Here is a 25372-nt window from a genome sequence, read left to right as displayed (position 1 = left end):
GTGTAATAAATGGAATATAGTTAGCGCAGAGATAATTGTTTTTCGGTTTTACTCTGTTTTGTTTTTACATACCGTAAAAGTTCTTCATCGGTCTTGAGCACAATGTCTTGCAAATCTTTGATTGTACCGCACAAGTCTACTGTTTCATTAGCTGAGCATGACATGGTCTTTTCAATAAGAAATTTGGTGGCACTTAGAGGTTTTTGAATTTCCTCTATAATGTGGCAGAGGTGATAAAAGAAAACAAAATGTGATTCAACATAATAGTATATGCATACAGTATATGTACAGAAGCAAAAAGCAGAATAAGGCATCACTATGAGAAGGTATAAAACTGAATTACTGAAAATCCACAAGTTACAATTAGCATGATGCCCGATTAGCATAAATGTTCTTTCATAATATAAAGCAGCTTCTTCCCAACTCGTAGAAGATTTGTTCCAAATACGCAGTTATTATAACAACAACTGCAGGTTTAGGTACCTAAGAATGTGGGTTTTAAGGGGACTCCTCAAAAATACCTCTTGCATACAGTGGAGGCACCCATTCATGGGTTAAACCAAACCTAACCAAACTAAACCTGGAAACTTGGCACTCTCCCTTTATATCCCATTGGCCACATTCTAAACCTCATTTGTCTAACAAAGCCCGAGCGCCTGTAACAGTGTACAGAACAAGAGGATGAGGAGGAAACACACTCCCACAAAAATCTGAATCCTAACATTGATAATGAGAAAACACTAACCAGGACACAAAAAAAAAAGAAAAGCATAAAAAAGGAGGGTGTCCAATGTCCCCCAATGGTTTCAGAGAAAAGTATTAAACATAAGTACAAAAATCCCATTGCAACTGCGACTCTTTACCCAATCCCCACACCAGAAGAGCAGAGATCTACTTACCAGTGTCGCCGTGCAACCCAACCCCCCCACCCACCCCCACAGCGCTATGAAACATATAATAAAGTAATAAAGGTATAGGACTGCCATTAACATGCGCCAAGCTTGTGTGGGCATTTAACAAAAACTCAGGTTAAGAATGTAGCCATTAAGGCTCTAAAATTTGAACGAGTCAAGGTTCTAGCTATCACATTCTATACCCAGTCTCCACTATCCCCCATGGATGAAAGAGAAACGTGCTTTAAAGAACATCTGTCACCATATTTTATTATTTGCTTTGCAAGGGTATGCTTTTTATACCAGAACATAGAACCATTGGACTAGTGTTCTCCTTTTTTAAGTGGCAACCATTGATCAGTCCAATTACTAACAATATCTGTTATAGGCAGATTTATATCAGGCGCTGCTCAGGTAAACAGATGACATATGTACTGTAGCACGACATGAATAGAACAGTCGTTTTTCGTGCAATTCTGTTAAAGAAAGAGGTGCAGAATATGTGAATAACTTGCAAAGACAGCAGTGTTGCACAATACTTCAGCATGAAAGGAGATTCTCAATGTTGTGTACAAAGTGTGGGAGACAGGATTGTGCAAAGTTATGCCCAGAATTTCAAAACTTCTAAGAGCTCCATTCAGGCAGAAAGGCAACAAATTAAAGCACACACAGCCTTTTTGTTTCCAGTCCAACATGCCATAAAAAAATAAAATAAAGAAAGCATTTGCCATGCAGGGAGCTAATTGCAACTGAGAGACATGAAGCTTAGCTAGTCTGCCAGAAGCAAAAGACTGCGTAGAGCCAGTATAACGATGTGAATCTATTTACTGGTTATGGGGTCAAACTGACAGCATGAAAGATGTAGGGAAATAAAGATCAGTGGCAGAATAAAAGTGAGAGGAAGAAAAAAAAAAAAAAAAGCAAAAAGGAAAGAAGGCAAATAAACAAACTGCGTTAATTCTGAATACCCAGGTATCTCTGTCGTGTGCCAACAACATGGATATCTTTTATAGGCAGGTGATGCCTTGTGCAGTCCAGAGCTGTGGCGAATGATGTGTAGTTTCCTTTGAATTGTTTCATGGCTGCAGAAGAGGGCGCCAGAGTTTCAGCCTAAAATGAATGGAAAGCCATAGGGGAGAGTAATGAGAGTTAATATTTTCTTAATAATTCTTTCAAATAGACACATGAATCAATTACATTATTTTAAAATTACTAAACTAATAAAGAAAAATGGTATAAGCGCATTTAAACAGGCAGACATGTTTACTATGTATTTAATATTGTCCTGTCAAAGCCCATTAACAAAGTACAATTATAATGTGTATGAGCTACAGGTACACAAGCAGCTAGTGCCGATTGTTCATAGCAGTCACGAAGTCACATCCTGACTGCTCTGACAAAGCAGCTTAAAATCACTGCTAAGACGTTGAGGGGTGGCATTTCCTATTCTCCTGTTTTTCATATAAGGATGGAACCTGCTATCAGTTCACAGAATAACTCCCCATTCTACATGAAAGACACTCATGGAAAGGCTTTAAAAGCAAGAGTCATGATGAAGTGAACATGCTCCTAAAATAACGTATTACTTGCCCTAACTAAAATTTTGGAGCTTAACAGGTTTTAATGGAAAAAGTCTCCCCTAGAGAAGAAAATCTTTCATTTGTTCAAGTCCTAATTCAATAATGTGAGTGACCCAAAGACTGCTTTGACTTTCGGTGCATACTCAGAACCTCATCCTATGTTGAAAAGCACAGACCTAAAGTAATGGATATGTGGAGCCATCAAACAATTCCCGAAGACATACAGTGACATTCTCTGAATTAAATGAGAAAGAAGATACATAAGTGCTAGCATGCACAACACTTATGGGCTCGTAATGTTCAATAGGTTGTTACTTTACTTTAAATTATTTGCATCTTGGTACCAAATAGCCAAAGGTACCAAAATACTAGTCAGCACTGGACTGGCACTTTCTAGTTGGGCCAGATCATTTATTAAGGACCAAAAACAAAAAGAAATGGCCCAGGTGCACAATACTCTCTATTATTTGAAAAGATTGGGAATAGAGAGAGATATGCATAAAACTTAACTTTTATGCATATCTCTCTCTATTCCCAATCTTTTCAAATAATAGAGAGTATTGTGCACCTGGGCCATTTCTTTTTGGTTCATATTATCTATTGATGGTTGGTGCACCCTCTGTACCTATATGATTTAAATATTATCTTTCATGGTAATAAGTGAGTTACTCTTGTTTACTGGTGCGACATAACCCTCTTTTCCCCTTATCTACATTTATTAAGGACCCCTGGAGAACAAGCCAGATGTTTAACAGATTGGGGTACTTTTTTTTTTTTAAAAAACCCCCAAAACAAACTACATTCTTTATTTCACAAGACAGGCGAGCCTGGTAGATGGCATCCGTCTTGTTCGTTCAGCTGGGTACAGTACATCTTGCCACGCACTACACACAGGCAAACTGCATGCAATGTATTGTTTAGCAAAGCGCTACATATCAGATAAGTTTTGAAATGTCCCCCTTTAAACCACAGGATGGTAAATCCTAAAAACAGCATCCAAAGTGATTCCATAGATTGTAAGCTTGCTAGCATGGCCTTCTCACCTCTTTGTTAAGATGAAAGTGTAGAGGTTTGCAAACTGCACTTTAAAACATTCTGCCCCTGGGGGCGTGGTTTGGCAGCCATCCTGGAAGGAAGGAGACTTCCAGAGCTCTCTCTTGGCTGCACAATTCGGCAAGATTCTAGTGGCTTTGAACCCCCCAAACACAACGTCAGGCACCACCAGACTCGAGGGGCTTACTTTTGACTAGCTGCTGCCACATAAATTCTATTCAACTGACCCCAGCTGTTCAGTGCGGCGAGCGGAGCATTAGCTTGACCACCGCGCGCCAGCGAGATCCTGCTCGGGCCTTTGCCTGCACCCTGGAGACCTCCCTAATTGCCCGGCACCCTCATCTACTTAGAGGAGCCTCCAGGCAGTGGACCCGCGTAACCGAAAGTCTCAGCAGTCCAGATACCTCCGCACTTTAGGTTTGGAGGCAGACAGTTTCTGTTTAAGCCAGCTGGCGGGACTGAGCGGTGAGTGGGGGCAAGACTGCGGCTGACTCGGGAAGCCTCTGAAAGTTTTTGGGGACATTGGCTGGTCTCCAGCGCTCCAACTTCCGGTCGGCGAGGGAGGACTTCCGGCCAGTGGGGGCTGCTGATCACAATATTAACACATGCAGTGGCCTGCACATTCTCTTCTCCTCTATAACAATGAGTAGAGTCTGGCAAGGATAGAGGCAACAGGAGTGATAGTTCAGCCCATTTGTCTCCATTGTCTGCAGCCAGGGTACAGGTCTGGCCGGATAGTGAGGTACCACTGTCATGCGATGACCCCCTTTGTGACCCTGACAGGATTGTGCAGCCCAATGGAAGGCTTTTGAAGTGTTATAACACTCTCCCACCCGCAGGGCCTTTATTTCCTCAGAGTTTATTTACAGATCTTGAGGACCTGGAGCCTTGCCTGGGAAACCATGCCTCCCAAAAAGCTTAAACCTACTACTACTGCTTTGGCCCCTCCGATCAAATTTCAACCAAAACTGAAATCAACAACGAGCTCGCCTTCTAGCTCAAAAGGCTTGTCTCCGTTACGACAGACATCAGAGCCGGCAGCTTCCACTATGAGTGCCCCGCTGTCTGACCAGGGCACTGACAGTTCTGGACGCCCCTCTAACAGCTCGAACCTTACATCAGATGCTGACTGCACTAAGGGCGGACCTGACCTCTGAGGTGAAGGCAGCGATCAGCGGTTTGAAAACTGATGTGACAGAACTGGGAGATCGAACATACTATCTGGAGACGAAGATGGGTGAACTAGTCTCTTTGCACAACGATCTCTATTCCTCACACAACGACCTTCACTCTTCGCATAACTCTCTACAAAGTGAAATCCTGTCTCTAAGAGAAAAGGTCGCAGATCTGGAGGACCGCTCTCGCAGAAATAATATTAAGATCAGAGGCATACCGGAATCTATAGCAAATGCTGATCTCCAGAGCTACGCTGTTTCCCTATTCAGCAGACTACCACCATCTCTGGACGCTAAAGACTATCTGATTGATCGTATACATCGTCTTCCACGTCCACGCACTGCTCCAGGGAATGTTCCAAGAGACACTCTGCTCTGGGTCCACTTCTATCACGTCAAAGAGGCGATCCTTAGAGCGGCTCGGGATCCCAGCAGCGTGGCATCCCTCGGAGATCTTCAGCATTTCTGGGATCTTTCACTTACCACCATTAAACAAAGAAAAAGTCTGCAGCCAATCACGTCGGCCCTGAGGGCTAATAACGTCACCTACAGATGGGGCTTCCCGGTGAAACTGTTGGTTCGCTACGAAGATTCTACCTAGGTTATTTCCTCCATGGAGGCAGGCACCAAGCTGCTAGAGGAGTGGCATATCTCCACATCATCTGGATATTCTGCAGGCAGGCCTTCCCTTCAGGCTTAATGGTCCCAGGTTTCCAGAGACTGAGCTCTATTCCTGTTCTCTATGTTGAAGTCTCATGGGAGTTAATCCCGACTTGATAAGTATAACCATAAGTAATACCAGTAATTTTGTTTGACTAGACATGTTTTAGCCTGTTTTATAAGTCTGGGGGGTGGCCGCCGAGGTACCCATGGAGGTGGAGGTCTAGTCTTGCGCCCAGGGCCAGTTGTGCCCGGGGTTGGCCCGTCCATTCACGGGAGGCTGGTCCTTTCACGGGGGGGGGTGGGTCAGGAGTGGACTGCTTCTGTGGGTGTCCGGAGGTGGCTGCGCCTTATTGAGTGTGCGCTAGATCTATTTATGTGGTTGTTGTAATATTTTTATATTTCCTCTTGCTGTTTTTTGGGTATTCCGAGGGTGGGATTTTGTTCCAACCACCCCCTCTACATGATAAATAATTTGCACACTCTTACCCATGTGGCAAATACTCTGACCCAGTTCCTCGGATCAGTCCATCCCACCACTATTTTCTTCGTTCCCCCTTTCCCCCCCCCTTCTAATCCCCTCCTTCTTCTCCCCAGCCACTCCAGACCTAAATTTCAAGCACAATATGTATCCTCGTTCTGTAAATCGTTTCACCATGACTATCTAGAGTTTGGTTAAGTTTTATACTTTAAATACTAAAGGTCTTAACTCCCCTAACAAGCGCCGCTTAACGCTCACATAAACATCATAAACATAAAGCAGACATTGTGGCTCTCCAGGAAACCCATTCTTCCTCTCATGCCCCGCCGCAGTTGAGGGACTCGAGATTCCAGTTAGGTTACTTTGCAAATGGCCCTTTTAAAAGAAATGGAGTGGCTGTTCTCTTTAGCGCCTGTGTACACTTTCAACTCCACTCAAAATTAGAATGATACACCTCCCCGACTTATCTGCTGACAGGTCTCCTAGAGGATAAGCCAATAACTATAGTTTCATTGTATGCGCCCAATTCCCGTCAAATTCCTTTCCTGAAGGCCCTGTGTGAAGAGGTACAAAAAGTCCGGAAGGGCCACTTGGTGCTATTGGGAGACTTAAATTTGACTTTGGACCCAAAGGTTGATAAGTCCAGGCCTCAGAGGTCATCTGTTCCTGACCCCACCCTTGACCCCTCTACTACTTTCCTAAAGCTCCTAGCGGAATATGACCTTTACGATATCTGGCGAGCGCAGTATCCAGGTGTTCAGGAATATACTTTCCATTCTATGGTTCATAATACCTATTCTAGGATAGACATGATTTTGTCAGATAAGTGGACACTCCAGCATACTGATTCTATCAACATCCTCCCTATTACGTGGTCTGATCATGCCCCGATGGAGTGGTCCTGGAGTCTGTATTGCCAGGGCTCCTCCAACACCTTGGTGTATGCCAGCCTACCTACTCACTTCACCGGAGGCTAGGGCTGCTCTCTCGGAGGCATTGTCACAATATATAGAGTTAAACAGCCCAGCTGACACTTCCCTTTCGATACATTGGTGTGCCCTGAAGGCAGCTGTTAGGGGCGCTGCTATTCAAATATGGGCCAGTCTAAAGAAGCAATACCTCCTACGCCAGCGAACACTTGAGTCTGACTTAGCAAGATTAGAGCTTCAAAACCAAACATGCCATTCTAAAACCTTACAAAGGGAAATAAATGCGGTGAGGAAACCGCTAAATAATATTTTCATATCCCGCATGAAATCCTCCTTACTTAAATTGAGGCAAAAATTCTATACAATGGGTAATAGGGCCAGCCGTCTCCTAGCCCGAAAATTAAGAGGTAAGCAAACTAGGAATCGTATTAAAGTATTACACGGTCGCAGAGGTAATAAAGATATACAACCCCTTGGACCCAGAGGGAGGTTGAAGGAGTCATTAAATCTCTTCCAAAAGATAAGGCCCCTGGCCCGGATGGTTTCATTAACGCATTTTATACTGTTTTCGGGACCGAGGTCTCCCCTCTTCTCACCAATCTGTATAATAGCGTTTCGGATGGAGGAGTCTTCCCATCAGAAATGTTGGAAGCACAGATTATCACTATACCGAAACCTGGCAAGGACCACTCAGACTGTAAGAAATATAGACCAATAGCATTGTTTAATACTGATGTGAAAATATACGCTAGATTGCTTGCCGATCACCTGAATCCCCTTTTACCACAACTGATCCATCTGGACCAGGTAGGCTTTGTAGTAGGCCGTCAGGCCTCGGATAACACCCAACGGATATTAAATGTCGTGGACCTCCTCTCTGGGCTCCAGGAGGAAGTTATTCTGCTTTCTTTAGACGCCTAAAAGGCTTTTGATATACTTCATTGGAAGCACATGAGGGAGGTTCTGTGTAAGTTTGGCCTACATGGTAGGATTCTTCACTCTATATTAGCCCCATATCAGGGTCCCTCCGCTAAAGTTTTCAATCACCCTCATTTCCCATCACTAATGGTACGAGGCAGGGGTGCCCTCTTTCCCCTTTAATGTACGTTTTGGCCATAGAACCCCTGGCCCATACAATTCAGCACGCGGCTGACTTTCCAGGTATTAATATTCATTCACATAGACAGAAAGTATGCCTATTTGCTGATGATGTCCTTTTGTTTGTAAACAGTCCAGAGACCTCGCTGATAACTTTGAAGCATATTTTAGACCGGTATAGCGAAGCATCATTTTATAAATTGAACATTACAAAATCTGAGGCCCTTCCCATTAATATACCGCAATCTTCCCTTTCAAACCTACAAAAGAAATTTCCTTTTGTGTGGGTTAAAGACTATGTCATATTTAGGTATTCATATTTCCCCCAATTTATCTGCGGTGTTTGAAGTTAATTTTTCCCCGATTTACCTTCACCTCACTTCCCTGGCTGGATTTGGATTGACTTTGAGGTCTCCTGGCTGGGACATAAAGCGGCTTTCAAGATGATGTTGCTACCAAAACTTATGTATATCTTCCACACTATACCCTACATTATACCAAAACGAATGATGGATAGGTTTCACACTTTGATGATGTCATATGTTTGGAAGCAGAAACGCCCCCTCCTTACATACAAATGTATGTCTTCACCGAAGTCGAGAGGTAGCTTATTGCTTCCCAGCTTAACACATTACTAGGATGCTTGTATATTGAACTGCCTCCGAGCATGGTCGCTACCCCATGCTGCCAAGCCGTGGGTTGATATCGAGAAGGCCTTATACATAGGATACCATTTGCTGGATCTTCTCTGGACTTCCAGGTCGGATCGCCCATCGGGTGTCTGTAAACTACTCTCTATCTCGGATGCTTTGTGGGTATGGGATAAATTTATTAGGTCACACAAGGACTTTGTACTCTCTTCCCGTAATCTCTCCCTCCAAGCATTGTCGAAACTCATGCCGGATATCAATATTACTGAATGGAAAGATAGTGGGATAGTCTCTCTGACAGACCTGTTTGCGCTGACCCTTTTCCTCCCCTTAGCTCGGATTGAGGCAAATTGTATTTGTCCCTAAGCACGTCAGTTTAAATATATGCGAATCGGACACTGGGTGGGGGCGGCTTCTAGGACCCCCCATGCTCTGTTCACACTACCAGCTCAGGTTCTAGATAGATTAACAAAGGCGGGTAGTAGGGGAGGAATAACATTCTGGCACCGCTATTTCCAGTCCATGGTCCCAGCCTCCAAGACTCGGACCAAAGCACGATGGGAGGCAGATATTGGCCCGACTCTCACTCCCCAGCAGTGGGAAAACATCTTCATATCCTCACACCGCATGTCCAGATGCAATAATCACACCCAAATGCATGTTAAGTTTCTCAATCGGCTCTCTCTCACCCCGGATCGCCTTCATAAGATATGGCCAAGTCATTCTGCTGGCGCCAATGTGGTCAGATAGCAGATGTTTATCATGTCTTTTGGACATGCCTGGTGATCTAGGCATTCTGGGGTGAGGTATCCGCCTTGATTTCGGAGGTTCTGGGAGTTTCTGTCACTCTTGACCCGGGTGTAGCCCTCCTACATATATATCAGTCAGTGATCCCTAGACATAATCGCTATTAGGACACATACGAATAGCTGCTAGAGCAGTGATAGCTCAGAACTGGAAGTCCCCCATTCCCCCCAGTATCACTAAAGTTGTGTCTAAAATTCAATATAGTTTTGAGATGGAGACAACGGATGTGCCCTATACGGCATCCGCCTCCGATCCAATCATCAAATGGTCTTGCTGGCATGAATATGTCACAGAGGGCTCCAGTAGAGTGCGTGTTGCCTCAAATCTTTCACCCTCTCCCTCTCCAGCAGCCCTCATAGAGGAACCCCAGCCCAATGAACAAGTTCTGCCTGTGTGATATTCGAGCTGCTTAGGTTTTAATGTGTGTCCCTTTGGTGTGCTACAAGAAAGACCAAAGTGTATGTCTTACTTCTGCTTTTCAAAGTAATGTATATGTTATAAGAATGCTGTCTTAATGGAGTGATTCTCCCTCCCCCCTGCCCCTGCGTGGGGGTTTCCACCTTTTCCCTTTTGTTTGTTCCTTCATTTGTATTTGTCGCCCTTTCTTTTTTCTGTACCCCATTTAATTTTGAAAAATTCAATAAAAATTCATTGAAGTAAAAAAAACATTCTGCTCTAAATCTCCTAGACCAGATGAAGCGTCATCATGCATGACTCACCCTCCCTTTCCCACACCCCCATACACACACACACCGAGTATCTCTTATGGATAGCTGAAGCGATCAGCCTGATTTGGTTAAAGGGACAGGAAGCTGGTTTACGCTCCTCCAGCATGTTGAGTGAAAACGGTTTAAATAGCAGCCCATAAATGTATGACACCTTCACTATCTTAAAGTGTTAGTTTGTGTATAAGAGCTCTGCTACCCATTTCTGGATAACAAACATCACTATTTCTATGGATTATGTAAATAAAAACAAAATCAAAGCGCTAAAACGCCTTATTTTCTAGATCTGCAATAACTATAAAAACTCATCTTGCAAAAATTATAATTTATTAAGTAAAAATCATATATTGCACAGGTTTTGATTTGAATATGACCCAAATCCACATATAAAACCAGTTAAAACTAGGAATATATCACCAAATATATTATCAACTGGGCTCAGTGCCCTGCAGTTTATAAATCAACCAGCATAATCAGTATTTCCACCACAGTCTGTGAATAACAGGACTTTTATACATCCGTTAAGTCCTTTTCTCAGACACATGAGACCATGGGGTATAGAGGCTCAGCCAGGAGTGTGGGCACTATAAATTTCTACTGTCTAACCCCTCCATCTCTACAACCCTCTACTGAGGTAAGTCAGTTATTTCACTAACCAAGCCCCACAGAACAAAAGAGAAGGAACAAACAAGGTGGGGGGGGGGGGAACCAACATCCTCCTACAAGAATATTAGAACATAAAAAGGAGAACAGGAGATTCCACCCACTCCCATTGTTGGCTGGGTGGAAATCCAGTATGTTTCATGTAATGTACAGTCTAAGAGAGTACAACCATGCATTCTCTTGAGAGAAAAAGGTCCCCCCTGGATCCTCTGAAGAGGCTAAGATGAAATCAGATTGAAACGCCTCACTCTAGGCCTCTCCTCAATCCAATAAAGAGGTGTGTTTTGCTGGCATATGCATGATAGAAATCTTAAATTGAAAATCCTTGGCATCAAAACAAGGAACTGGCCTATTGTATTTCTGATGGTGGAACAGAACAAATGCCCTTACACGGTGTTATCATATACTACTATATATTTCAGAAACCCTACAAATAATTTAAACACAACTAAAGTCAATGGGGCATATTCAATTAGGTTTCCGGTCCACGAAGGCAATCCACAGAACCGCAATAAAGTGTGTCTCACAATGGAAATGGAATTTTTTTTTTATCTTACGTACAAATATCCAATTATCCCATTCATTACAATGTGGGACACAGGTACCATGGGTATTTCTAAAAGCAGTCACAAAGAATGGTGAAAAGGAAAGTTTAAGAAGGTCAAAATGATTTCCCAATGCAAAACTTTACAACCAAAATCATTCTCTCTAAAATGGATGATATACAACTTTGTGAAAGTAAGATCTTAAATTTAAGTTCTACCTGGTAATGAAACAGCTGGGACACTTCAGTTACATATTATAGGGAAGCTAAATGCATTGATAATAAGGTCTAACTGTAAAAGAGGATCCAGAAAGCAAGGGTCACTTTAAACAACTCTCTACCTTCACATGCAATCCCATGGGTAGTGAATCAGGAATAGTACATGGGGATGGATGTGAGAAGATAAAAAGATTCAGGGACAAGAAGAAGAAAAATCTTGTCCTGATAAAGGGTTAAAACCAAATTCTACTGTATAGCAGCTCTTCGCTAGAGACATGTCACAATTGGGAACAAACTGTAATAAAAATACTGGGTAATACATATGTAGAGGTAAGAAGGCCCTGCTTGCAAGCTTACAATTATTGGGACAGTTGTTTGATAAACAAGGATAAGTGCTACAATATATTGAATATTTGTGCAGCTAGAATGCAAAGGTTACAAAGTATTTAGTGGGCTGTATGCGCAGTAAGAGGGTGGTAATAGGGTAACCTAGGGATATTAAGAAGGTGGTAGAGGAATACTATAAGCTTGTCTGAAGAGGTGGGTTTTCAGAGAATGCTTGAAGGTTTGAAAACTAGAAGAAAGTCTTGTGGTGCGAGGGAGTGAATTCCATAAAGTGGGTGCAGCCCAAAAAAAAGTCTTGTAACCGTGAGGAAGTGATCAGAGTGCAAGAGAGCCACAGATCTTGTACAGAACGGAGTTGTCGAGCTGGGAGATATTTTGAGACAAGTGAGGAGATGTATGTTGGTGAAATTTTGTGGATATCCTTGTACGTTAGAAGAATTTTATATTGGATTCGTTGAAAAACAGGCAACCAATGTAGAAATGTAGAGACTGACAAAGTGACTAAGCAGATGCAAAAAGATTTGCAAGGAAAATCAATCTAGCCGATGTGTGCAAAATAGATTTTAGGGGCTTGAGTCTGATTTTGGGAAGACCAATTTTTGCAATGTCTTGTGTAAGATATGTACGTATTCTGGAAATGTTTTTTAGATGTATGCAGCATGATGCAACTATCCTTTGTTCCCCACATCAACTCTATATTTACGAGTCGAGGATTACACATAGGAAGCGAGCTTGCGGGGTGGGATTTATGGTCATGTCAACAGAAATAGAAATGTCAGGCAGCAAGCTTATATTAGTTGGGTGGGAATATTAATTCTGCCTTTGAAAGATTGAAATGGAGTTGGCAAGAGGACATCCATGATGAAATGGCAGAAAGACAGTCAGTAACGCGAGACACACAGATGGTGAGAGATCAGGAGAGGAAAAATAGATTTGTGTATCATCTGCATAGAGATGATACTGACATCCAAAGGAGCTTATTAGTTTTCCAAGAGAAGTGGTGTAGATAGAGAATAGTAAAGGACCTAGGATTGAGCCTTGTGGTACTCCAACTGATAAAGGAGGCGGTGTGGAGGTTGTTCCAGAGAAATTAACACTGAAAGAGTGATTAGATAGGTAGGATGAGAACCAGAATAGGACAGTGTCTTGAAGACCTAGGGATTGTAGTGTCTGTATGAGGAGAGAGAGAGAGTGGTCAACAGTGTCGATTGCAGCAGAGAGATTCAGAAGAATAAGAAGAGAGCAATCACCTTTAGTTTTAGCAGTGATCAGATCATTGACAACCTTGGTCAGCTCAGTCTCTGGAGTGTTGAGAGCGAAAGCCTGACTGAAGAGAATCCAATAGGTTGTTTGCAGAAAGGGAATGTGTGAGGCGAGTGTAGGCAATTCGCTCGAGAAGTTTGGAGGGGCATGGGAGCTGAGAGATGGGGCGGTAATTTGAGAGAGAGTTTGAGTCAGAATTTAGTTCTCTTAGAATTGGAGTAATCACTGCATGCTTGAATAGTGATGGAAAGATACCAGTAGAGAGAGACACATTACAGATTTTAGTTAAAGGTGGAATAAGCACATGAGAAAGGGACCTACAAATTTGCGAGGGTATGGGATCAAGAGGACAGGAAGTAGAGTAGGAAGATGAGAAGAGAGTAGAGATTTCCTCTTCATTTGTGGGATCAAATGAAGAGAGGGTATCAGAGGATGCTGGGTAAGAATTGAGCAGATTGCTAGTCGAGGGAGATGATACCATTTCAAGTCTGATTTGTACCACATGTTCGGAAAAATCTTTAGCTCTCTGGATCATGGCTTCAACAGCCACGCTATTAAAGCCAGACATTTCAAATCTAGATGACAAAATGGTCCCTGAGTTAACAGGTCTTGGTGTAGCGGCAGACGCCATGACCAACCTCCCGCCATGGATAGCACGTCTGTATACCAGGACCTTCGAGGCCAATCCAGCGCTATTAGAGGACTAGAACACCTTCTCCTTAATTTAACACCCGTGGAAGCATTGTTTTTGGTGGGAATAGGTACAGGCGGTAGACATGGCGTCTACCGAGACAGTCAGTGGACCTCTTACCCACGAGCAGAAGAGGTGCACTTTGTGGTTCAACCGAGACGCCATCATGTCGACGTCCAGCTGATCCCACCTGTCCACCAATTAGCAAAACGCCACAGGGTGGAGGAACCATTCATCCGGATGCAGAATCTGCCTGCTTAGGAAATCAGCTTTCCAATTTTCTATTCCAGGAATAAAGATGGTCATGATTGCCGGACCGTTAGTGTCGGCCCACTAAAAAAATCTTGTGCGTTTCTCTCATGGCTAAAGAACTAATGGTGCTGCCCAGGCGTTTGAAGTATGCCACTGCCGTGGCATTGTTCGACTGAATCTTCACCACCCTTCCCTGCATTAAATGTTGCGCGCTCATAAGAGCATGAAACACTGCCCGCAGTTACAACATATTGATTGGATGCTTGGATTCCTTCAGAGTCCAAAGACCCCAAAAGCTAGCATCAGTTGTGATCTAGGTCCAATCCCAGATCGAGAATGGACAACCCCTGCAGATATTTTGTTTCTGCAATAACCAGAAGGGACTGATGCATATGAGGAGAAAGGCGGAATACCTGTCCCGACAGATTCAGTTGGAACTTCTGTCGAAATGGAACAAATCCCATCTGAAACTCCCCATGCATTAAACGGAGCAAACTGGACCACCTCAATAACATCTTGCCCAGAACGCTCATGCCGAAATGAACAGAGGTCCGTTAAGAGAGATTTCGCTATCTTCTGCAAGGCTTGAATGTTGTCCGGAGGTAAGAACACCCGGTGTTGTCGAATGTTGAATAAAAGTCCTAAAGGACCATCCGCTGGGAAGGGATCAACTTGGACTTTTTGAAGTTGAGAATCCAACCATTCTAGAATCTGGATTACTACTTGGGATATGAGATTGAAGTACCTTCGTAGACTCTGCCTTCAAAAGAAGATCGTCCAGGTAAGGGATGATCGCAATCCCCATGGACATCAACATAGCAGCCGTGACCACCATAACCTTGGTGAAGACCCGCGGGGATGTGGCCAGACCAAAGCGATGAGCCTGAAATTCGAAGTGCTCTGATCGAACCGCAAACTTTAAAGAGAGACTGATGAAATTCCCAGATTGGAAAATGGAGATGGGCATCCTTGATGTCTAGAGCCACCAAGAACTTTCCCTGTTCCATGCCGTGAATGACCAACCACAAAGACTCCATCTTGAACCTGGGCACTTTGATCTGGGTGTTTGATTTAAGATTCAGAATGGGTGTAATAAAATTCCAAACCTTTTTGTGAATCTCACACCGGAATAATCACTCTAGAAGAAATGAGGGATTGAATCGCTTCTCGTATAGCCAGTCGCTTTCGTGGACATACGGGAAGCCCTGTGGTAAAAAAAACGCTTTGGCGGATGACCGAGCAGATCGATTCTGTACCCCCAGTTAAAAACTCCAAATGCCCAGGAATCTGTAGTAGACTGAAATCACCGATCCCTGAATAAAAAGATGGGCTCTGTGACTGGATCACTGATAAATAACTTCTGGCATGAATTTATTTAAAGGAAAAAGCGCAAGTCGCATATTTATATAATTGCATATGCACTTATTTTTTGTATTGTATATATTCTGAGATAGGAAATCGTTATCTCTGAGAACAGGGTAGAAACTGTTTTTTTTTTTCCTGTTTTCACCTTACTAAAGGATATGCCTTATTTCTAATGCATATATCTAATACAATAGGCCTTTGTGGATGGAGGTCTTGTGTGTATTGGGATTTATTTTGTATGGAAATGTCATTGTTTGGGATTTGTAAGGTTGCTAGTGGAAACCTCCAATTAGGCATATGTGGAAGGGAGTCTGATAGCAGGAATGGCTAACGAAGTTTTGTGATGAAGTGTCATGCTTGCTCTGGCCAAAGGCCCAGCAGGGGGTCGTTACTGTGTGGCCTTTCATAGATAAGCGCAAATTTTGTTAGCTTTGCAATGCATGTAAATCCATGTTTGTGTAAAGAGGGTACATCCCAATGCTAAAAATATTATGTGTCTGAAATGTATAAAAGGCACTTGCTTGTATTTGAAACTGGTTCTTCTGATTTCAACAATTGACCTGATCACTGGTACCACTAACCAGTGTGAGCAAATAAACATCTTGCTTCAAAGACCTGCTTGGAAACATCTTCAATATTGCTTTTTTCCTGTGACCTGCAGATTAGAACCTAAAACGAATCAGTTCTCTGGCTGTTTGAGGTTTGGATCCAAGCTTTTCCAGTACCAGTGCTCTGCCTGCTACCCATGCAGCCTGGTCAGTGTGATAGGCCAGGGGGGATTAATCCACAGCAACCCTGATCTATAGCAAGAGGTCAGGGGTACTAGCCCAGGTACACCAGCAATGAGGTATGCTAGCAGCGTCAACTACCCAGAAGAAACCCAGATCTGGAAGCCGCTATAGGAGTCCAGTGGTTGCAGCCTCTGTAAGCCCCTCCTACTGCGGCAAGAGAGCGCATTTGGGATAACGAAAGGGAACGGTGGCAAAGTAAGCCCAGCCGGTTCCCAGCAACGACAGACAGGGTGGCATAGGCGGTCCATCCTGTCACAGATTTCTGGTGGCAAGCGGCGGGATAACCCCGGGTGGCTTTTCGTGCAGCAGTCAGGAGAACAGAGTTATTCAGGAGAGGAATAACTGCAGCCAGGAGAACGCACAGGATGTCTAAGTACAGTAAAGTGTCCAGGGCGGATCTTAAAATACTGTGCCAAACAAAGAAGCTAAAAATTCCTTACACAGCGACAGGGAGTGAAATGAAAAAGGCGCTGAGAGCCTGCTATGCGCAGTACTGGCCAGCAGATGAGGAAGCTGACAGTGACCTGGAGATGTTAGCCTCACACCTAGAGGTACCTGCAGTATCATCCCAGAACACAGCACCTGTTTCCAGCAACAATCCCCTCCAACAGAGTGAACCAGTGATGAAAGTTTAACAGCGCAATGAGGGTAACTTTTCTGTACTAATGCAGCAGATGGGGTCCCTGGGAGACAAAACCGAGGCAGAGCGGTTGCTTATCATTCAGTTGTGGGGCAATTGGTGGGCACCACCTCCTGCAGCAGCCCCTGAACAGTCATCTGCTGTGCCCAGATTGGGATCTCTTCACTTTTCCAAATTTGATGACACTGTTGGAGATATTGATGGACATTTGCAGGTGTTTGAAATGTCTTGTTGCCCAAACAGGAGTGGGTAAAGTATCTGGTTCCAAAGCTACAAGGTCTTGCAGTGGAAGCTTATTGTGGAGTCGCCCCAGAGGACTGTGCGGACTATGATGTGGTAAAACGAGCCCTCCTTAAGCACTATGTACCCCCCACATCCAATCCCTTGCTCAAGCCTGTCGCTTCCAACTGCGCAACATTGCCCGCATCCGACCCTTCCTCTCACAAGACGCCACCAAAACTATCATCCACGCACTCATCATCTCCCGCCTTGACTACTGCAACCTTCTCCTCACTGGCCTCCCCCTCTCCCATCTTGCCCCCCTCTGATCTGTACTCAATGCGGCTGCTAGACTCATCTTTCTCTCATGCCGCTCCTCCTCTGCCTCCCCTCTCTACCATGCCTTACACTGGCTCCCTTTCCCCTACAGAATCCTCTTTAAACTCCTTACTACCACTTACAAAGCTCTCTCCCAGTCTACTGCCCCTACATCTCTAACCTCCTCACCATCCACACTCCTGCCCGCTCCCTGCGCTCGGCAAACGACCGTCGCCTCTCCTCCACTCTTATTACCTCTTCCCACTCCAGAATCCAAGACTTCTCCCGAGCTGCCCCCCTGCACTGGAATGACCTCCCTATGCTCCTTCAAACGGGCACTTAAAACTCACCTGTTCCTGAAAGCCTACCAACCATCCACTTAACCCCTCATCTACTCTGCAGTTCTCCCTCCTCTCCCCTGCCCCTTTTTCTCCCTCGTATCACTGCCACCCTTTCGTGCCTTTTTGTCCACCTTCCCTCAGGATGTAAGCTCGCATGAGCAGGGCCCCTCTCCCCTCCATACCAAATCTTCTGCTTCGTATTTACTCCATATGTCTGCCCGGAGTTTCTGAAGCATTGGTACTCTGTGTTTATTGTTCTGTAATGTTTTACCCTGTATGGTCTACTGTTTGTACTATGTAAGGCGCTGCGGAAACCTTATGGCGCCCAACAAATAAATGATAATAATAATAATAATAATAATAATAATAATAATAATATTATGTAATTACCCCGGAGACCTACTGGCAGAAGTAAGCCCAGTCACTTCCCAGCAACAACAGACAGGGTGGCACAGGCGGTCCATCCTGTCACAGGCTCCCACTATTGGCGGCCACGGAGGGGCAAAATGCCCGTCACACAGACTGCTTGTTTGCAGGTTTAGCTGCCAGACGTTGAGCAGACCAGGCCTGACACCCAGGCTGTAAACCACCCCCCTGGGGGCGGACGACTGACCTCTGGAGGACTAGGCCGCGAAATATTGACCCCGAGACCTGCCTGAAGACCGAAAGGACCTGAAACTGGACATTCTTTGTTTGGGAGCATTAACAAGAAGAAAAGTGCAGTTTTCTCCAGTTGCTTGACTGATAATGGAGTCAAGCTAAGGGCCAAACAAAACACCTCTCCCAAAAATAAATTGTCTCAGGAGCCATTTTAGACTCAACATCAGCCTCCTAAGACTTAAGGCAGAGAGTCCAATGAGCCGAAACCGCAGAGGCAGAAATTCGTGCCCCTATCAGTCCCGTATCCAGGGTCGACTCCCCCAACAAATCTGTAGCCCTCTGAATTTGCTCCACCAACGGAAGCAGTTCAGTAGACCGTCTCCCTGCAAACAAACCTTCAGACAGCTGTTCTGACCAGCGTTCTACAGCTTTGTTGATATGTTGACGCCATGTAAGGCCGCAAAGAGGCACCTCCTGCCACGAAAATAGACTTAAAAGAACGGACTCAACCTTACAGTCTGTACCAACCTTAAGAGTGGCTGCGTTGGGAAGAGGGATAGTAGACACCTTGACCAACCTTGCAACTGGAGCATTCACGCATGGAGGCCCCTCCCATTTTGCAAGGACCTCTGGAGGACTAACCCAGTCCCCAAAGCAAAAATATAATTTTTTTTATTTTGTATAAAATAATAAAATATATTATATTATAATAATAATATTTTTTTTTTTAACCAAAACTAAAATAAAATAAAACACAGCCCGTTCGCTGGGCACTTAAACTAGACTGAGGCTTACTGGAAGTTGGGTATTGAGAGGGAGGAGCTAGGGTTTAGTTAACCGAAGTTTTAAAGTGCCAGTTCGCCCTGTCCCTACTCTATTTCCAATGTCCCTGAAAGGAGGATAGAGAAAGTGTAAATTTAAGTGGAGAGCAAAGCACAGGTACAACAAATCATGGTAAGATTGATGTCGCCAAGGCTTGCTGAACAACTAACACAAGTACCAGACCATCTAATTTGGAATGGTCAGAATAGTTGATCCAAGTGGTAGGGCAAAAGACCCACAGTGTCTCTGTGTAATACCAATATAAATAAACTAGAAGTAGACCGTAAGATTCTATGACATGCTGGACAGACTGGAGAGTGCTGGTGATCTGTCACATTCAAAGGGATTGCAATTTAATATTCAAAGTGTCAATTTTAAAATCCAGAGAAGGAAGATGTTAAGGAAGTACCTGGGCTTGGCTACCACATTACCCATGCCAACTAAATGAAAAAGCATTTAGGAACTTCATGCGACACTAAACTTAAAAATCAAAATGCACTATATGATTATTAAATCACAGGTGGGAATTTCTGGTTCAATAATTTTGGCAGTGTATTACAATTGTTGATCAGTGATTAACTGCAAAATAATTAACAGCACTTGTGGTGGGGTTTATCGTGGCAGATACTAAATTAAACAATACATGTCAGGATAAGCCTTTCACTCACTTTGATATATATATATTGTTTGCCAAGTATAATTCGCTGCTAAAATCTCTGGGTAAGAAGTTCCCACCTATGATAATCATAACAAACTGTGCTTAAATGTTAATGCTGGTGTCCACTCTTAAAAAAAAAATTATGTTTAGTTTTGTTTTACGTTATTTCAAAAGGATATCACAGTCTGCCCCACTCTCAGCCACTCACCACAGTAATGCTTTATAGCACAAAGCTACTCTACATCAAAACCATTTTCAGTCTAATACATGACAAGTATTGGTGGCACTTCATAGGACTACAGTACATTTAATCTACATATTCAAAAAAGTTATAAACATTCAGTTCAATATATTAATGCATATCTACAGCAGTAACTTACCTGCTTTTCAAGCAAATCATTGAGTTGCTCTTCTCTTTTATTGAGCAATATATTCCGTTTCAGCTTATACACTTTCTCCTGCAATTGGTTCTTCTCTTCATTTTCTAAGAAGAGGTTACGTTCTGCTTTCTCTTCAAGGTGTTTCATATTTTTCTGCATCTAAAATAAAATTTAAATACTTTATCACACCAAAGTATTAAGACACAGATAATTACTATTTCCTCACAAGGCATGCAAGAATGTCACTAAGAGACAGAAAACATCACAATCTTTTAATTAAACATAAATAACATCTTTTCTTTCAGGTTTACTTTTGCCTAAAGATATATTTACCAACAACATATTCATTTTTATAGATGCATTTGAAAAGCTAGACTATGTTTTTGTTATCAATTTTCACCTCCTGCTCATCCATTATATCCCAGTTTTAGAGCGGGAGGGGATAGAAAAACCTGAAGCCAATCTAACCCTAACTCTCAAAAAAGCATAGAATTTCTGAGTGTGTTATTGGAGGTATGTGATCTATCAACTTATAGGATTGTATGAGCACATGGACGCATGTGGCAGGGGTAGTCCTAACAGGAGGAGGGATATGGAGGCACACAGGAAGCCAAAAACAATACATCCAAATTGTATACAAAAAGTAAATAAATTATAATTTAACTTAATGCATAAAAGAGGATTTATACTTACGATAAATCGGTTTCTCTGATTCCATCTGAGGGACACTGCTAACCATGGGGTAGAGTAGGGTAGGGAGGAGTCTGGCACCCAAATAGTTAATCTTTTGCTGCTGACAGGCATATCCCCCCACCCTTTCCCCACAGAACTCAGTTTGATTAACAAAGCCCTAGGAAGATAGGCCAATAAACCAAACACACAAAACAAAGAAAAGAGGGGGGGGGGGATACGCAGTGTCCCCCAGATGGAATCAGAGAAACCAATTTATCGTAAGTATAAATCCTCTTTTCTTTTTCATCCATCTGGGGGACACTGCTAACCATGGGGACTTACTAAAGCAGTCCCTCTGATGGGTGGGACCACTATGATCGCCCCGCACGTAGAGCACTACGGCCAAATGAGGCATCCGACGCAAAAACATTAAATTGGTAGAATTTTGTGTATGGAACGAGGACCAGGTAGCTGCCCTGCATAGCTGGTCCGCTGAGGCCCCGTTTCGCGTTGCCCAAGAAGCCCCAACCGAACGGGTAGAATGGGCAACAATACTCTTCGGCACAGAACGCTTAGTACGGACATAAGGCTCCCTAATTGTTAGGGTAAGCCACCTAGCAATTGATTGCTTAGACGCAGGCCATCCTCGCCTAGCAAAATCATATAACACAAATAGAGAATCTGTCTTACGTATCTTTGCAGTTCTCTTAACATATATCCGCAACGCCCTAACGACATCTAAACATTTACTTCCTTTTGTTCCAGTAACCTGAGGATCCTCTCTGAATACCGGAACTACTATTTCCTGATTAATATGGAAACCAGACACCACCTTAGGGAGGAAGGATGGAATAGTCCTTAAAACTGCCCTATCCTCATGAAAGACCAAATAAGGTTCTTTATAAGATAAGGCCCACAGCTCGGAGACCCTCCTAGATGAGGCAATAGCTAGCATGAAAACTGCCTTCCAAGTCAAGAACCGCAATTCCACTGAGCGAAATGGTTCGAATGGAGGCTCCTGCAACATGTCCAGGACCAAATTAAGATCCCAAGGATCCATAGGATGCACATAGGGTGGCTGGATGTGAAGAACTCCCTGCAAGAAAGTTCTAACATCCGGAATCTCCGCCAGCCGTCTGTGAAAATACACTGACAATGCCGACACCTGAACCTTTAAGGTTCCCCACCGGAGACCCGTATCCAAGCCACCCTGCAAAAAAGCTAGAAATCTAGCCAGACAAAAGGATTTTGAATTGTAATATTTCTTTTTACACCACGTTTTATACATATGCCAGATGCGGTGATAAATCCTAGCCGAAACTGGCTTCCTGGCTCTTAGGAGAGTGTCTACTACACTCACAGAGAACCCTCTGGCTCTCCACAGACTGGATTCAAAAGCCATGCCATTAAATTCAGCCGGTCTAGACCCTGATGTAAGTACGGTCCCTGGGTCAGCAGATCTCTTTGAAGTGGCAACCGAACCCCTTGACCTACTGCTACCAGTAGAATCTCTGGGAACCATACCCTTCGTGGCCAGGCTGGAGCTACCAGAATGACTGGTCGATCTCCCTGCCTGACCCTTCGGAGGACCCTGGGAATCATTGATATGGGGGGGGGGGGGGGGGGAGGAACAGGTATCCTAACCTGAAGTCCCAAGGCATTGTTAGGGCGTCCACTGCCACAGCCAGTGGGTCCCTTGTTCTTGCGCAAAACTCTGGGACTTTCCTGTTGACTCTTGACGCCATCAAGTCTCGATCCGGAGGCCCCCATTTGTCCACCAGCAACTGGAATACTTCCGGATGCAGAGCCCACTCCCCTGGTAGAATTTCGTGCCGACTTAAGATAGTCTGCTTGTACGTTTTGTTTCCCTGGGATAAACACCGCTGACAGCACAGGCACGTTTCCTTCTGCCCAGGCAAAAATCTGAAACGTGACCCTCATCGCTCTTGCACTCCTGGTGCCCCCTTGTCTGTTTATGTATGACACTGCCGTGGCATTGTCGGAGTGGATGCGAACCGGCCTTCCCTGTAACACACCCTGAGCCCTCTGCAGTGTTTTCAGGATGGCCATAAGTTCCAGCACATTTATGGGAAGAACCAACTGTCTCTCTGACCACAGACCCTGCATCCTTAGGAGAAGGACCACTGCCCCTCAACCACTCAGACTGGCGTCTGTGGATACTAAGATCCAGGCCCACGGGGCAAAGGATCTGCCCTTTATTAGGTTGTCCTTTAACAACAACCAGCTGAGGGATTTTCTCGTCTCTGGAGATAACCTCATCCACTGGCGATCCAAACAGAAGAAGGACCCCGACCACTTCCTCAGAATGTCCCATTGAAGACATCTGGAGTGGATCCTTCCGTATGGCAGCGTCTCGAAAGATGCCACCATCTTTCCTAGCAGCTTTATACACGAGTACTGACAGCCTCCTGTGTGACAGAACCTGTCACTCCATCAAGGACCTTATCTTGTCCTCTGGAAGAAAAACTCTGCTGTCTGCAGTGTCCATTATTAGTCCCAAAAATGTCATTCTCTGACAAGGGATCATTTGTGACTTTGTTACATTCAGGAGCCAACCATGCTGTTCCAGCACCCTCACCATAAGGCGAAGATTTTGTTCCAACAACTGAACCGTTGACGCCTTGATTAGAAGATCGTCCAAATATGGTACAATCTGCACCCCTTTGGAGTGAAGGAGTGCTGCTATAATCACCATAATCTTTGTGAATACTCTTGGGGCTGTGGCAAGCCCGAACGGAAGAGCTCTGAACTGATAGTGAGCTGAGCCTACCGTGAATCTGAGAAGCGGCTGATGCCCCTCCCAGATCGGCACATGAAGATAGGCATCCCTGATGTCTATTGATGCCATTAACTGGCCTGCCTCTAGGCCATCTATGACAGATCTTTCAGGATGGAATCCCTAAGAATCTACTCTCAGATGCAGATTTAGCTGCTTGAGGTTCAGCACTGGTCTGAATGAACCATCTGTTTCTGTTCCAAGAATAGGTTTGAGTAAAACACCTCCCTTCTTTGGTACTCCAGAACCTGTACAATAACCTTCTTTAAAAGAAGCAAATCGACAGAAGAGAGCATTGCCTGTCTTTTTTGAGGACAGTGGGGTAAACTGGTTACAAAAAACCTGTGTGGAGCAGGCTCCACCAACTCTATCATGTAACCCCTTCTCATGATCCCCTGAACCCACCTGTCCGCTGAGGACTGTCCACTGCTGGGCAAACCCCAGCAGCCGTCCTCCCACTCCCCCCTCCGTTATCAGAAGAGGGTGTTAGTCATGCTGTCGGTCTATCCGGCAGCTTGGCGGAAGAGGACCTTGCTGCCGTGGAGGAAAAGGATGACCTTCCTTTAAGTGACTGTCTCCTACCTCCAGCAGCCCTTGACCTGACTGTCTGGCCTCTGCCAGACGCGCCACCGCGAAAAGGCTGTCTAAAAGAACTAAACCTTGGAACTCTGGGTCTAGGAGCATTCACAGACAAGGACGTACTCCTACCCCCCCCCCCCCCCCCCCCGAGGCCTGCGAGATCCAGGGGTCTAACTCTGGACCAAATAGCATCCCACTAGTATACGGAATGGATTCTAGTGATCTTTTTGACTCCAAATCTGCATCTCAGGCTAGAAATAGAAGATGATATGGAGGCTGAATTCTGAGCCACTATATATATATATATATATATATATATATATATATATATATATATATATATATATATATATAATATCCTGCCACCTCCTTAAGGTGCATGGCCAGGGGGAGCAGTTCCGAATCCTGTAATGCGGACTCTAACTGCCCAGCCCAGGCTTCCATAGCCCTTGCTTCCCAGGCCGAAGATAATGCCGGTCTGAAGCTTGTACCAGCAGCCGTAAAGAACAATTTAAAAAAAGTTTCCAACTTACGATCGGTCGAATCCTGTAGGGCCGTTCCTGGTACGGGTAGCGTTGTCTGGCGAACCAGTCTCGACACAGGCGCATCTACACTCGCCACCTGTTCCCATCTGGTCATGTCCTCCTCTTGTAAAGGATATAATGAAACAAATTTTCTAGGCACAGTGAACATCTTGTCCGGATGCTTCCAAGAGGCCTCTGCAATCTCTCACAGCTCTGCTGAGGGAGGGAACCTGACCACCTGTTTAGAAGCCTTCTTAAAAGAGAGACCGGTCCAAGGACCTCGTCTCCTCTATTTCAATAAACCCCAAGGTCTGACGTACTGCTTTTACCAGATCATCCATAACCTGGTGCCTGGAGCTTCCTTCTGATTCTATTAATGAAAGATCAGAATCCTCTAACAATTCACCTTCCTCCAACGAGTATCCCTCTGAATGAGACAGAGACAACAGCGTATTAGCTGATCTATGTCTTTTATAACTACGAATATGTCTAGGATTTTCCAGCAATTGGTTTAGTCGGTCAAGACCTCTAGCCACTGCCGACCATCCCGCCTCCCTACTGTGGGGTGACCCTTGCAGTGTCGGGGAAGGAAATTGTACAACCTCTGGAGGTAATGAACTACTCATTTCCCCTCCTAA

At 44.3% G+C, this 25372-nt stretch overlaps 1 protein-coding gene across 3 annotated transcripts in view; it reads right to left on the bottom strand.

The window, feature by feature from the left end:
* Positions 1-25372, bottom strand: part of HAUS8 (HAUS augmin like complex subunit 8) — a 73218-nt gene that overhangs the window by 6460 nt on the left and 41386 nt on the right. For all 3 annotated transcript variants that reach the window (XM_075207086.1, XM_075207077.1, XM_075207095.1), the window contains 3 exons: positions 20163-20321; positions 1862-2003; positions 73-214 (listed from right to left, as the gene is read on the bottom strand). In XM_075207086.1, coding sequence (XP_075063187.1) covers positions 73-214; positions 1862-2003; positions 20163-20321 — 443 coding nt within the window. The remainder of the gene's footprint in view (positions 1-72; positions 215-1861; positions 2004-20162; positions 20322-25372) is intronic.

The sequence above is a fragment of the Mixophyes fleayi genome, chromosome 1, assembly GCF_038048845.1.
Source record: "Mixophyes fleayi isolate aMixFle1 chromosome 1, aMixFle1.hap1, whole genome shotgun sequence".
NCBI classification, from domain to species: Eukaryota; Metazoa; Chordata; class Amphibia; order Anura; family Limnodynastidae; genus Mixophyes; species Mixophyes fleayi.
The sequence above is the reverse complement of the archived record's forward strand: the minus strand, read 5'-3'. Positions and strand labels throughout refer to the sequence as shown.